We start from the raw sequence: 15,009 nt of genomic DNA, 5'->3' as shown, positions 1-15,009 counted from the left end.
CCATTAAGATATTACGAAATGTTCTGGTTGCATCACCGGTTTCATAAAACGAACACATTAACCGTGAAAAATAAGGAAGGTAATGCACTGAAGACGGGCAATATATTTAATTTCGCCTCTTGGCATATATACCAAAAAAACTTCACACAGGGCAGAAATGAATACAAGAAATCAAAACAAAACTCAAATCACATTTCAATATCATATACAGTTTTAGTGGAAAGTTTACACGAACATGCACAACATGCGATAAATTAGGTTTGAAAGATCGACACGCCTTGGGATCTGCAAACTTTTTTACTTTTTGTTAAATAAATACGACGGACCAAGAATTACGACAGCTAACAAGCGACAATGCATGGAGTTGTGCATCAAGAAAGGGTAGAGTCTGAATTCTGTTTGATATCTGATGGCACTAACATGCTTTTTAGTCACGCAGAATTCTCGCCACAGGAGAATGTGACGTCATGGAATGTGATTCTTCGACTTCCATGAGCAGATGGAAAACTTTTGACATTTTTTACTTAGCATGAGAAAATGAATGAAAGTGATGGATGGAGAATAAATCATAGATTTTTGTTACAACCTTTCTTGAAAATGAAGTGCAAAACTCTTCGCGTCGCGGTTTATAAAGCGTAAACTGCCCCAAGTTATGTTATATCGTATAACAAAAGTTGAAATAAGATTCATTCCTTAAATATATTGCATTTACATTTTGTACCATATCAATATTATATACATGTAGATCAAGATTTTTCATTGTTTACTAGTAATTAAACGTATACATGTCATTAAAAATGTTATTTGGACTTGATGTCGGTTCGTGGATAAGCACATCAGAAGCTGGCGATTCCAGGCAAAAACTGGTACCGTTATCACTTGTTTGTTTATTGCATGTGACTGACAAAACCACAGGCTGATTTTCAGCAAAAAAAAAAAAAAAAAAATGGCGCATTACTGCGACGTAGACCCTGATTTTAACGAGATTAATTTGAATAGTTGCATACTAAAAAGATGTTAAAATCACTAATTATCCGTTGCGGTTAGTGTATTGATTTAAAAGTTACTGGGTTGACAGATACACATTTTCGGAACTGGTCGTTAAATCGTCACTTCCAGTGAATTCTTTGATCGAATTTTAAGATTTTCTTGCTGAAAAGGGAATTTTCTTTACACAGATGCCCCCCCCCCCTAAAAAAGTTAAAAGTTTCCCCATATTTTTTTATTACTTTATGTAAAGGGTGGTTTTGACAAAGTTAATTTTGTTCTATTCCTTTTAATCTCTACACTCTACCCTCATTATCAACATACTAGTATTTTATCTATCTTCTTTAAATTCTATTTACTTACTAAAACATTTAAGAGTCATTCTCTATAAGCACCAAAATTTGATGGTAAACCATAGTCACCGATTTTAATAAAACTTTGGTAAATTAATACATACTACTAGTCGAGTATAATGGTATATGCAAAATGACGGGATACTGCTGTTTCCATGGAAACCAGCAAGTCATACTTTTGTCACATTTGCTATTATTTCCTTTATAATGTATGTGGTTGATACTCATAAACGCAGCAAAACAATTCAACAGAACTAATCCTGTAAAAAGATTAGAGATATATAAGTTTTTCTTCAAAAAATTGGAGGTGTGTTATTTTTAATAAAGAAAAAAAAGCCTTGTCAAATTTCTGTTTTCCAAGGGGAAAGTATTAAATTTTTACAAGAGTTATTTCCCCTTGTGTAACTCTTTTGTGCTTCCTGTGAAAAATTGGAGTAAGCAGAAGTCAACAGAAAATGAGAAATGGTTTGCCGCTTTATATTTCATGCTGATTCGAATTGTTCAGATGACTTAATCAATATAAATTCTGCTGACATCAACAACAGGGACATTATACTTACAGAATGTGGTCTTCTACCTAAAAAATTTGATAATTTGGATATTTGTTCCTCTCATTTTAATTTAATATTGAAACGCAACACAGATTTGAGAAGAAGAAAAACTTGTCAAGTGCCTTTTACTATTAATTCACATGAATTATCAACACGTCATAAAAAGCAGAAGTCTAGTAGATCATTGTCCATCAACAGCATTCTGAAAATTCACAGAAGATTTGGACTTGTTCTTCCTGTTGGCACCCGTGAGTACTGTACAGTGTGAATGTATTATGCAGGTCCAGCACAATACCATGATAAAGGTATATAGGTTGATAAAACTTTATCAAAATATTAGAAATGCCTTGATCAGGGTATTTACTGAAAGTCGAGTTCTGATGGAGTTGTTGTCAAAATTTTTTTGAATTTTCATTACATAAAATACTTTATCAAGCTATTCACATACTTTATCAGGTTATTGTGCTAGACCTGTTATGTAGGCCTATATATAGTCTATAATGTCAACAAATATATTAAGGACAGATGATAAAAACAAAATTTTAAATTGTCTGAAAAAAACAACAAAACAATAATAATAATAATTTGACTCATGTTTTAATGAGTACAATGATTACTCTTCACCACTTTTTTTTTAATTTTCTTAACATCGATCTTCACATAATTGGGATTTGAAGTGAATAATATTTGTGTTTATTAAGAATGATGGTTTCAGACATACTATACAGGCAAAATTTTGAACACCTAAGGCTTTACAATCTCGTTATATTTTAGAAATTTGTTATTTGTATCATTTTCAATGAAATTTTAGGATTTAAAATTTATAATTATCAAATGATGTATTTTAACCAGGCATTCATTTTCTTTTTGTATAATCTGTTCCTAAAATTATTTTAAAGTATGCATATATGTCTTTGATGAAATGCTTTAAGAATTATTAGTGCTAATTAAACCAACATAAATGAATTTTAATTGAGAATTTTTAAAAACATAATTTAATATTAGGCCATGGAGATATTATATCTTTAACAAGCATTATGCATGTCCAGCGCATAGTCATCTCATCTGGTTTGCTGGAACCCTGTGATTTAATGTAGATGCATAATTAAGATATCTTTTAAAAATTAACCTGCTTAAATACGCTTAATTCAAATTTAACTTTTAGCTATATGCACCAGCTGTCTGTTGAAGATAAATGCTCAAATAACCGAAGACGAAGAAACTGTGACAAACAAATACAATGACCAGGTTTGTAACTTATAATTCATTCTGACTTTCAGGCACATAGCAACAGGGGGAGGGGGGGGGGGGCAGTGCCCCCTTACTTCCCAACATTACTTATTTAAGAAATAAGGTATCATTTTTGAGTTTTATTGAGATGTAAAACGGGCTGGTCATGTGATCAAATCCAAGATTTGATCATGTGCCAACCCATTTTACATCTCAATAAAACTAAAAAAATGATGCCTTATTACTTATATTTACCTTTGTGACTTATTCATACTTTAAATTTGCCTGATTGTCACTTTTAACGTGCAAAATAAGTTATTTTTCAAACCCAACAGCATGTATGTAATCCAATAAATTGACCCTTTATGACATATCACAAAGAGATTACCTCGAACATTTATCCAAACCGTGAAACGCACATCTATGACCTCTTGAACCCCATACCTTACAAAAGCGTTTGCTTTCAGTAGTGTTATATGAAGGAAAACATTTGCAAATGTAAATACACTGTATACTATTGTGAATGTTCATTAAAAGGCTGGTTTCCCCCCCCCCCCCCCAATTTTTTGTGATGTAAGGAAAATGTAAGTAATGGCATTGAAAAAAGTTGGCCTCAAACCCCAATTAGCAATAATGAACAGTGTTTTTGTCATTTTTTCTTTAAATTTATAGGAAATTAACAGGAATACAGTGTTTTTTGTCATTTGGGCATTTTGATTGGGGTATCTTATTGTACTTATTCTTTTTTAGACTCAGTCACACTTGGATGAGCATGAACAGCCACTTCACGTGCAAATCCCAGGGGCTTCAAATGCTGTGGAGAAGGACCCTATAACTATAACAGACGAGAAATTATTTGAGGAGGTGAATAAAGTAGGGATTTTAATAAAATCCACTTATTAAATGTAGCAAAAACTCTTGTTTAGAAATTTTATTTTCATTTTTGAAAAATTCAGTGTTTCTCTTTTCTTTTTCACAATGTTCTAGAATGTAAATAAAACATATCTTTTCTTTAAATTAATAGAAAATTATATAACAGGAACAGTGTTTTTTGTCATTTTGGCATTTTGACAGGGTATCTTATTGTACTTATTTTTTTTTAGGCTCAGTCACACTTGGATGAGCATGAACAGCCACTTCACGTGCAAATCCCAGGGGCTTCAAGTGCTGTGGAGATGGACCCTATCACAGAGGAGATATTATTTGATGAGGTGAAGAGTGTTTAGATATTTTATTTTCATTATTGAAAAATTCAGTGTTTTTCTTTTCTTTTTCACAATGTTCTAGAATGTAAATAAAACATATCTTTTCTTCAAATTAATAGAAAATTATATAACAGGAACAGTGTTTTTAGCTCACCTGAGCCGAAGGCTCAAGTGAGCTTTTCTGATCAAAATTTGTCCGTCGTCTGTCGTCGTTGTTGTTGTCGTCGTTGTAAACTTTTCACATTTTTATCTTCTTCTCAAGAAACACTGGGCCAATTTCAACCAAACTTGGCATAGAGTATCCTTGGGTGAATGGGATTCAAGTTTGTTCAATGAAGGACCGCACCGTTTTCCAAGGGGAGATAATCATGAATTTGTTAAAAATTAATGGCATTTTTAAAAAATCTTCTTCTCCAGAACCGCTGAGCCAGGAAAGATGAAACTCATGTGGAAGCATCCTCAGGTAGTGTAGATTTAAGTTTGTTCAAATCATGACCCCCGGGGCAAGGGTGGGGCCAAAATGACCGACCCAGGTTTTACATAGGAATATAATAGGAAAAATCTTTACAAATCTTCTTCTCGAGAACCACTGGGCCAGGAAAGATGAAACTCATGTGGAATCATCCTCAGGCAGTGTAGATTCAAGTTTGTTCAAATCATGACCCCTGGGGCAAGGGTGGGGCCAAAATAGCCAACCCAAGTTTTACATAGGGATATATAGGGAAACTTTTTAAAATCATCTCTTCAAGTACTTCAAAGCTATGATTTGTGATATTTATATGGAATCATCCTCAGTTAGTGTAGATTCTAATTTGTTCAAATGATGAACGCCTGGAGGGGGGGGGATAAATTCAAGCCTGATGTGCTCAGGTGAGCACTGTGGCCCCTGGGCCTCTTGTTTGTCATTTGGATATTTTGACAGGGTATCTTATTGTACTTATTTTTTTAGGCTCAGTCACACTTGGATGAGCATGAACAGCCACTTCACGTGCAAATCCCAGGGGCTTCAAATGCTGTGGAAATGGAATCTATCACAGAAGAGAAATTAATTGAGGAGGTGAATAGGGTTGGGATTTAAATAAAATCAATATATTAAATGTAGAAAAAAACTCTTGTTTAGAAATTTTATTTTCATAATTGAAAAATTCAGTGTTTCTTTTTCTCAATGTTCTAGAATGTAAATAAAACATATCTTTTCTTAAATTAATAGAAAATTATATAACAGGAACAGTGTTTTTTGTCATTTTGGCATTTTGACAGGGTATCTTATTGTACTTATTTTTTTTAGGCTCAGTCACACTTGGATGAGCATGAACAGCCACTTCACGTGCAAATCCCAGGGGCTTCAAGTGCTGTGGAGATGGACCCTATCACAGAGGAGATATTAATTGAGGAGGTGAATAGAGTTGGGTTTTTAACAAAATCAATGTAAATCCTGCAAGAACTCTTTTTCTGAAATCTTATTTCTAATGAATTATTAAGAGCAACTCTTTTCTATATAAAAGAAAGAGAAGAGCAAAAATAAATGTTGATATAAAATATAGTGTACCATGTTGAAAAGCAGAAATACTGCATATTTTAACTGATAATTGTAAAAGAGAGAGAGAGTCGTACTGAAATGGATATATGTATAGGAAGGAAAAAAAATGAATGTAAGGAAAAGAAATTAGAAATCTTTATTGCACAGGGCTTTTTTTTCTTCCAGATAGATCAGAATTCGTCTATTAAAACTGATGATGAAAGTCAAAGTGAATTTTTCCCATCTCAAGTAAGTGGTAGATATATTGTACATTTTTTCACATTAAATGCTTATACTCTCATTTGTATACACAAGAAAATCCAAAAGTTCTAGTCATTGGGTTGTCTGGTTACTTTGCATGTTTAATTATCAGAAAGTTGAATTAGTGTGACAGTGTACCTGATCCAAAAGCTAAGTTGTTAAGATTCTGTGATTGATGAGTTTCAAGTGTTTATCTGACTACCTGCTAGTATAGTTGTTGTATATAGTCTGTAAATGTTTTCACATTTTTAATTCTTTGGAAACAATAGACCATGACATTTCAACTAAACCTACAGCATTCCTGGTTGTAGGGTATTTGAGTTTATTTAAATGAAAGACCAATCCCTCTTTTAAGGGAAGATGGAAAAAAATGACATTTTTGTGCTTGTATGGGAAATGGAAATAATGACTTTTTGTGCTTGTATGGAGGAGTATTAGAATATACTACTTAACAAAAATATTGCTTGTGACCTAAGGGTGTGTCATGACCTCGACAGTCGACCCGAAGCCATTTGTGTGAGTTCAAGGTCACTATAAAGTAAAATATTTGTGTCTGGACAATATACATGTATTTCGTATAGATAAACTTCCTATTTCATTCAAAGAGTGCTTATGACCTGAGGGTGTGACATGTGACCCAGGACATTTGGTTATGTTCAAGGTCACTGGAAGAAAAAAGTCATTTTTTCGTGTTTTATTCAAGCATTTGTATTGATGTTTGTTTATATTAGATTTATGCCTTAGTTTCTTGTACTAAAATGTATAATGAGCAATTTTACACTCTAAATGTTTAAACACCTATACCAGTATTAGTGAGGGTATTTGTCCCTTTTGGACAGTTCTAGTTAATATTAAAATTAGCAAGTGCCTTCTGTTCATAAAATATTGACCTGTGACTTTAGAATTAAAGATTCATGTTGTAATAATGTTTATCTTTGATATTTTTCAGTCATCATGGAGGAGTTATGAAAATGACAGCAGCCTGAATGCACTGAATGGATTCCTAAACGCAGTCAATTTACAAACTTTTTCTATCAATGAAAGGAGGAATTGGGTGACATATTCGAAAAGAACTCAAATTAATTATTTAAGAAGAATCAATGATATAATGATGTGCATCAAAGGCATACTGTTTCCCGAAAATCAGGTGTTAGAAGAACTGAATGCAGATCTTCAGAAGACCAGTGCTTCAAATAGATGCTCATCAACTGACTTTGACTACACAGATCTTGTGGACTCTTACAAAAGAGCAGAAACATGGCAGCAGAGAAGACAGGTTTTGTCCATCATTGCGTCAAAAGTGTCATTCAAAGATGTTCTTGCAATGATTCCCGAAATTACACCTCACAGATATTATGCTGCCCTTAATCATTCCAAGCAAATTGGTGCTGCACTTCCCATTCCAGACAAGAAAATTAACAGACAAAGAATGGATCCAGATAAGCTTGATGCATTCCTTGATTTCATTACCTCCAGTCATATTGTTCGTGACCTCCCGTATGGTGAAAAGAAAATGAAATTTTCAGATGGATCAGTGCAAAGTATGCCAAATGTTGTGAGGTGCATGGGTTCTGCCGATATAATTCAGCAGTACAAAGCTTATTGTCAAGAAAACAACATTATGCAATTAGGTATGTAATTTCACCTGAAAATATTTTATTTAATCTAAATGTTACATGATTGAAGGTCTAAATGCAAATGTGTTGTTTTTCTTCTCAGTTTAATTAATGTGCTACATATTGTACCAATTTTATAGAGTTATTTTCAAGATTTTACGAAAAAAGTTATTTTTAAATCAAAAATATAGAAACAAATCCTAATATAAATGAAACAAAAATATCTTACACAGCGTACTGTGGTTTCATCAATATTCATCCAGCACCAATTTTTGAGGATTTCGTTGTTGAGTAGATCCACGAAATTCAATGTTCATTGAATTAAGTTATATATATTTTTTCATTTTATACAGGCGATCCTTTTGTCCACAAAATAGTATAATCATCGAAAATGTCTATTAACATAGTCCACAAAAATTTATGCCAACGAAAATTGATGAAACCACAGTATATGCATTAACTTTTTATTATTGTTTCATTTGAAAATATGTAATTATATTTACACACATATTTGTTAAAAATGTAATTTTGACAATTTGACAGGAGATAGCACAATGTTCAGGATTCTTGCACAATGTGGTGCCAAAGTCAGAAAGAGTCTAGAAGGTCTAGACTACTTTGTTGCTGAAGGAGGACGTGCATTTGTAACTCTGCAAGATGTCATTGACAGGCTGCTGAGTTATCAAGTGATTTCTGGTGACCAGCAGAAGGACTATCAGGCTCTGCTCTTACAGTGTAAACAGTATCTAAGAACAGATTTCAAGGTACTAAGTATTGCTGATTGCTTAATGGCCTCTAAATGAAAAGCACATACTCTGTCTTAATCAAAAATGTCTGACCATGTATAAATCAGTTGTAAATTTTTTCCATTTTGATAATTTTTATAGATATTATTTTTTTTACATTCTGGTATTTACACCTTCTTGTACCATTAATAGATCTCTAGTTAGATGGGAGCCCAGGACATATATTATTACTACATGTATATTGTTATATGGTATTCATATTCCCATATACATGTATTTTCATTTTATTTCATTCAAGATACATGTCTCACATGAAAGTGAAGTGGCAGATCACTGTATGGTTCATGCCTTGAGTGATTCAAAAGAGGGAGCCTTCATGGAGGAATGTAGACACTGCCATGATATGGTTTGCGAAAGCTGTGAGCAGTTGAAGGACCTTTTGACATCTCTAGAGAACATCTTTTCTAATTCTTCCATAATTGCAGCAGGAGAGGAATTAAATGATCTTCGTTTCAAGGTATAAAATTAATTCATGCAGTTTATTTAATACAGAGACAACCATGTGAAAAAGTTATCCATGTCTTTTAGCCTTTAAATTTGTATATTAGGAGCCATCTATACACTGCGCACTAAAGAGTTGCATTGTTAAATTATCATTTAATAAATTTAGGTTCAGAGAGCAACTCAGAGTATTTGGAACTTAAAAAAACATGCCATACGTTGCAAAAATCAGGATCAAGCCAAGGCGGATCTTTTTGCAAACATGCCCACTGGTGAAGTTTTGTTGATTTGTGACTGGGCAATGAAATTCCTGCCCCGCAAGTTTAGAGAGGACCAATGTGACTGGTTTGGAAAAAGAGGAATTCCATGGCATATTTGTATGGCTTTCTGTAGAAAGGATGATGGCAGCATTGGGAGTCTTGGATTTATACATTTGTTTGCAAATCAAATCTCTCAGGTAACAAACTCTAGCATTATTTCAAGACCCGATTGAATATTAATGGTGCCCATTATTAAAGGAATGAATTTGATATTTATCCAAGTTGTACTGGTATAACCTGGGAAGGGGCAGTTTCTGCTTTATAAACAGCAAACTGGGTTAGCTATTATATTCATTCCTTATACATGAAAATTAACTTCTCATCATTAAAGTGTAGACAATAAGACAACTTTTTGTTTAAAGTACTTGACAGGTGTATGAAGTCTTTCTCATTAAACTTTTTTTTTAAACCAAATGAATTTTAGGACAGCAGCATCACTGTCAGGGTGATCAGTGATGTCATGAAGCAGATTCAGGGAATCCAGGCAGAAGACCTGAAGTTTCATCTATGGTCTGACAATGCTGGGTGTTACAAGTCTACAGAAATGCTTGCATTTTTGTATCATTCTGGAATTGTAAAGACCTACAACTTCTGCGAGTCCCAGAATGGGAAGGGGCCCTGTGATCGGACAGCAGCTACCATTAAGTCAGCTATTAGAAGATATGTCAATCAAGGCCATGATGTACTAACAGCTCATTCAATGAAACAGGTATAATTATAAATCTACATTTAATGTTAACCAACACAGGTGAAGTTAAACCAAAAATAACGAATCTGATTTCAAAAGAGATTTTAAATAATCTTAAAAAAAATAACTTAATTAAGTTGTTATGGTGATGTTTCAATTCTAGAACAAAATATTTATTGATAGCACTGTAATAAGAACTTGTTTAATTCTTTTACATGTACGTAATCCTATGATTATTTTTCAGGCAATTGAACAATCTTTGAAGACTGTGAAGTATAGAGTCAGTGTGGTCACAGATTCAGGCACAGAACATGAAAGAAAGAAAAATCTACTGAAGCCTATGGCTGGGGTATCGACGTACAATAATTTCTCATTCTCACTTGCTGGAATAAGAGCATGGAAAGCTTATGAAGTTGGTCCAGGTAACTAAATCATTTAAAGTCTATATGAAGTGTAACTAATACAATGTACTATAACTGAATTATATTAAGCATATACCATACAATATTTGACAGTACTGAATTTTTGAACACACTGTGGGTGAAATCAATTAGCAGGGGATGCTCACTCCTCTATGGCACCTGTTCCCACCTCTGATGTTTCAAAGGTCCATGTGTGCTCTGCTCCTGTTTTGTATTGTTTTACGGACTTTTTATGTTGAATACTGCTACTTATCTTCATATCCTTCATTCAAGAGATTTAACATTGTTCTAAATTCAGTGGAAGTTCCTTCCCTCTAAAATTGCATAAAGGATATAAAGTCAAATGTAAACTGAACATTTACAGTGTTGAACATTTTGAATAATACATTAAAATTCTGTTGCAACAAGAGCATGCAGTGACCTTGAACAAGGTTTTAGGTAAAGGGTCAAGGTCAAAATAGCCTCTTGGTTCAAAATATTTGTTCAGTGCATAATTCCTTTAAGTCCACTCAGCCTCAAACAAATAGACAGGGTATGGAACATTTGGGATTTCCTTTCATATATTGATAGAGGGTATGTAACAATTTTCATTGAGGATACAATTCTTTTTAAAAAATGTATTATTGCATTATTTTTCAGGAAGTAGTTACTTTTTGTCCTCTTTAATCTCAAACACCTTCAAAATAAACCCTTTAGGTACCTATTCATTTTCATGTTCATTGCCAAAAGCGAGGCCCTTTAAGATGGCAATTATCTCAGTGATTTCTAGTTCTAGGTTAGTTTTAATTGGACAGTATTGCCATATTGTAAATATATACAGATCCCATTTGCTCCCATTTGAATTTGAGAATGATTTAAATTTATATTTTGCAGGAAAACTTATCTCTTCCCCAACAATACCAAAGGTGGATCCTACTCAAATTGAAAGCGAAGAATCCCAGGGAGCACATGAGGTTGTTTTTCACAGTCTGCCACCAAAACCTGAGAGAGGGGAAAACATCTTTACTTGTACCAATGATGGATGCACACTGTCATTCTCTACATTTCAAGAGTTGTCAAACCATCTGTTATTTGGGATTTGCGAATGTTCATATGAGTGTCAATCTAGCAATGGGTGTGATATAACTAAAAAGATGTATGCAAAGAAAATGTCAAAGTCTATTGCAGCAAATCTCACGATATCTGTGGATGAACAAAGTGAAGGAAAAGGTAATGGTGAAGTTTTGAGCAAGGGATGGGCTCTGAAAGAAGAAAGAAAAAACAAGAGGTTTAATGAAAATCAAAGATCTTTTCTTCTTGACAAGTTTAACATTGGTTTGAAAACTGGCAGAAAAGAAGATCCATTCTTTGTTTCAGAGGCTATGCTTACAGAGAGAAAAGCAGATGGGACAAGGAGATTTTCATATGATGAGATTTTATCAACACAACAAATAACAAGTTTCTTTTCCAGGATGAGCAGGAAAAGCAAGAGCTTTGCAGATGTTTCTGAAGAGTTGGTTGAGGCACAACGGGAAGAAACAATTATGATTGTAAGGAGAGAACTGGAGGGGGAGTCTGTAAAGTAAAAGCTCTCAAAAACTTTTCTTGTGTATTTTTATGCACCTTTTTTTAACTCATCTCAACGAAGGTTAAGTTTTTTTGAGCAGTTTTCTTTTTAAGTACTTCTAGGACCTATAGTATATTATCTCGGAGGCAGTAATAGGCCGCTCATCATGTATATTTATGTATCTTTTATATTCAAGTGAAATATCATGTTTGAGTGTATAAACTCTGAGGCGGTAATAGGCCGCTCATCATGTATATTTATGTATCTATTATATTCAAGTGAAATATCATGTTTGAGTGTATTATCTCGGAGGCGGTAATAGGCCGCTCATCATGTATATTTATGTATCTATTTTATTCAAGTGAAATATCATGTTTGCGTGTATTATCGCGGAGGCGGTAATAGGCCGCTCATCATGTATATTTATGTATCTTTTATATTCAAGTAAAATATCATGTTTGAGTGTATTATCTCGGAGGCGGTAATAGGCCGCTCATCATGTATATTTATGTATCTTTTATATTCAAGTGAAATATCATGTTTGAGTGTATAAACTCGGAGGCGGTAATAGGCCGCTCATCATGTATATTTATGTATCTTTTATATTCAAGTGAAATATCATGTTTGAGTGTATTATCTCGGAGGCGGTAATAGGCCGCTCATCATGTATATTTATGTATCTTTTATATTCAAGTGAAATATCATGTTTGAGTGTATTATCTCGGAGGCGGTAATAGGCCACTCATCATGTATATTTATGTATCTTTTATATTCAAGTGAAATATCATGTTTGAGTGTATAAACTCGGAGGCGGTAATAGGCCGCTCATCATGTATATTTATGTATCTATTATATTCAAGTGAAATCTCATGCTTGAGTGTATTATCTCGGAGGCGGTAATATGGCAGCTCATCATGTATATTTGTGTATCTATTATATTCAAGTGAAATATCATGTTTGAGTGTATAAACTCGGAGGCGGTAATAGGCCGCTCATCATGTATATTTATGTATCTATTTATATTCAAGTGAAATATCATGTTTGAGTGTATTATCGCGGAGGCGGTAATAGGCCGCTCATCATGTATATTTATGTATCTTTTATATTCAAGTGAAATCTCATGTTTGAGTGTATAAACTCGGAGGCGGTAATATTCAAGTGAAATATCATGTTTGAGGTATAAACCGCTCATCATGTATATTTGTGTATCTATTATATTCAAGTGAAATATCATGTTTGAGTGTATTATCTCGGAGGCGGTAATAGGCCGCTCATCATGTATATTTATGTATCTTTTATATTCAAGTGAAATATCATGTTTGAGTGTATTATTTCGGAGGCGGTAATAGGCCGCTCATCATGTATATTTATGTATCTTTTATATTCAAGTGAAATATCATGTTTGAGTGTATTATCTCGGAGGCGGTAATAGGCCGCTCATCATGTATATTTATGTATCTTTTATATTCAAGTGAAATATCATGTTTGAGTGTATTATCTCGGAAGCGGTAATAGGCCGCTCATCATGTATATTTATGTATCTTTTATATTCAAGTGAAATATCATGTTTGAGTGTATAAACTCGGAGGCGGTAATAGGCCGCTCATCATGTATATTTATGTATCTATTATATTCAAGTGAAATCTCATGCTTGAGTGTATTATCTCGGAGGCGGTAATATGGCCGCTCATCATGTATATTTGTGTATCTATTATATTCAAGTGAAATATCATGTTTGAGTGTATAAACTCGGAGGCGGTAATAGGCCGCTCATCATGTATATTTATGTATCTATTATATTCAAGTGAAATATCATGTTTGAGTGTATTATCTCGGAGGCGGTAATAGGCCGCTCATCATGTATATTTATGTATCTTTTATATTCAAGTGAAATATCATGTTTGAGTGTATTATCTCGGAGGCAGTAATAGGCCGCTCATCATGAATATTTATGTATCTATTATATTCAAGTGAAATATCATGTTTGAGTGTATTATCTCGGAGGTGGTAATAGGCCGCTCATCATGTATATTTATGTTTCTTTTATATTCAAGTGAAATATCATGTTTGAGTGTATAAACTCGGAGGCGGTAATAGGCCGCTCATCATGTATATTTATGTATCTATTATATTCAAGTGAAATCTCATGCTTGAGTGTATTAACTCGGAGGCGGTAATAGGCCGCTCATCATGTATATTTATGTATCTTTTATATTCAAGTGAAATATCATGTTTGAGTGTATTATCTCGGAGGCGGTAATAGGGCCGCTCAGCATGTATATTTAATTTATATGTATATTACATTGGTATGATATTGAGCCAAAAATACAACGTTAACAGTATAAACTTTCTTTGTTGATCATTCAGTTATAGTAATTGGCAAGCATGATGTCAAAATGACCTCAACATTGAATACTTATCAAATTTTTAACCGAATAATAACATTTATCCTGCCTCTGATAAAAATCGTGAAAATTCATTGGCCGAGAGCAATACTGCATGAAACGATGTTATGCTGCCTACCCACCTCACATTGCTAATGTGCCCCCTCCACGTGACCTACCCACCATATATTAAAATTTTACCAACCACACATCATCAATATACTGCTTTCACGTGACCCATATGAAGCTTCATAACTGACGTCACAATGCGTCTGTCGACAACGTAGAACATCTTGCTTGGACGTTCAGTGAAAGCGGTTTATTGTTACTACAATATCAATATTTAATCTTTTGGAGAACCATCGGCAGGATAAATTCGTTATGTAGACACTTAGAGGGGTAATACGGAAATATGTGGGGTCCTTGAAAAAATGCATATTTGGCTCGGCTTACGCCTCGCCCAATATGGATTTTTTCAAGGACCCCACATATTTCCGTATTACCCCTCTAAGTGTCTACATAACTAATAATGTATATTTCCGAAACCAATTTGTTCTCTTTTTTCAAAACAATCACTTTTGTATGAAAAATGTTGCTACTCAGAGAAACAACCTGTCTCAATGAATGTACCTGTAAAATATGGAGCCCTGGCACAGTCGTGGCTAAGGTTAAATGTGGGT

At 33.8% G+C, this 15,009-nt stretch overlaps 1 protein-coding gene across 1 annotated transcript; it reads left to right on the top strand.

The window, feature by feature from the left end:
- The first annotated feature begins 1,364 nt into the window (after positions 1 to 1,364).
- LOC134232717 (uncharacterized) lies at positions 1,365 to 12,294 on the top strand. The gene is made up of 11 exons (XM_062714700.1): positions 1,365 to 2,139; positions 3,057 to 3,139; positions 3,872 to 3,985; positions 6,032 to 6,094; positions 7,056 to 7,737; positions 8,266 to 8,486; positions 8,767 to 8,985; positions 9,139 to 9,426; positions 9,714 to 9,998; positions 10,222 to 10,399; positions 11,273 to 12,294. Exons 1-11 carry the CDS (start codon positions 1,803 to 1,805, stop codon positions 11,962 to 11,964), a joined length of 3,162 nt encoding a protein of 1,053 aa, XP_062570684.1. The 5' UTR covers positions 1,365 to 1,802; the 3' UTR covers positions 11,965 to 12,294.
- The last annotated feature ends 2,715 nt before the right edge of the window (positions 12,295 to 15,009 follow it).

The sequence above is a fragment of the Saccostrea cucullata genome, unplaced genomic scaffold (genome assembly GCF_032062105.1).
Source record: "Saccostrea cucullata isolate Sc308-1 unplaced genomic scaffold, CSIRO_AGI_Scuc_v1 ctg366, whole genome shotgun sequence".
In the NCBI taxonomy this organism is placed as follows: Eukaryota; Metazoa; Mollusca; class Bivalvia; order Ostreida; family Ostreidae; genus Saccostrea; species Saccostrea cuccullata.
Note: the sequence above shows the minus strand (reverse complement) of the source record. Positions and strands in the feature narration are given on the sequence as shown.

Excerpts from the sequence above, each read along its gene's own strand:
- LOC134232717 (XM_062714700.1), top strand. The coding sequence starts at position 1,803 with ATGGTTTGCCGCTTTATATTTCATGCTGATTCGAATTGTTCAGATGAC. Across the intron at positions 6,095-7,055 it reads GTGAATTTTTCCCATCTCAA|TCATCATGGAGGAGTTATGA; the intron begins GTAAGTGGTAGA and ends GATATTTTTCAG. Across the intron at positions 9,427-9,713 it reads TTGCAAATCAAATCTCTCAG|GACAGCAGCATCACTGTCAG; the intron begins GTAACAAACTCT and ends AATGAATTTTAG.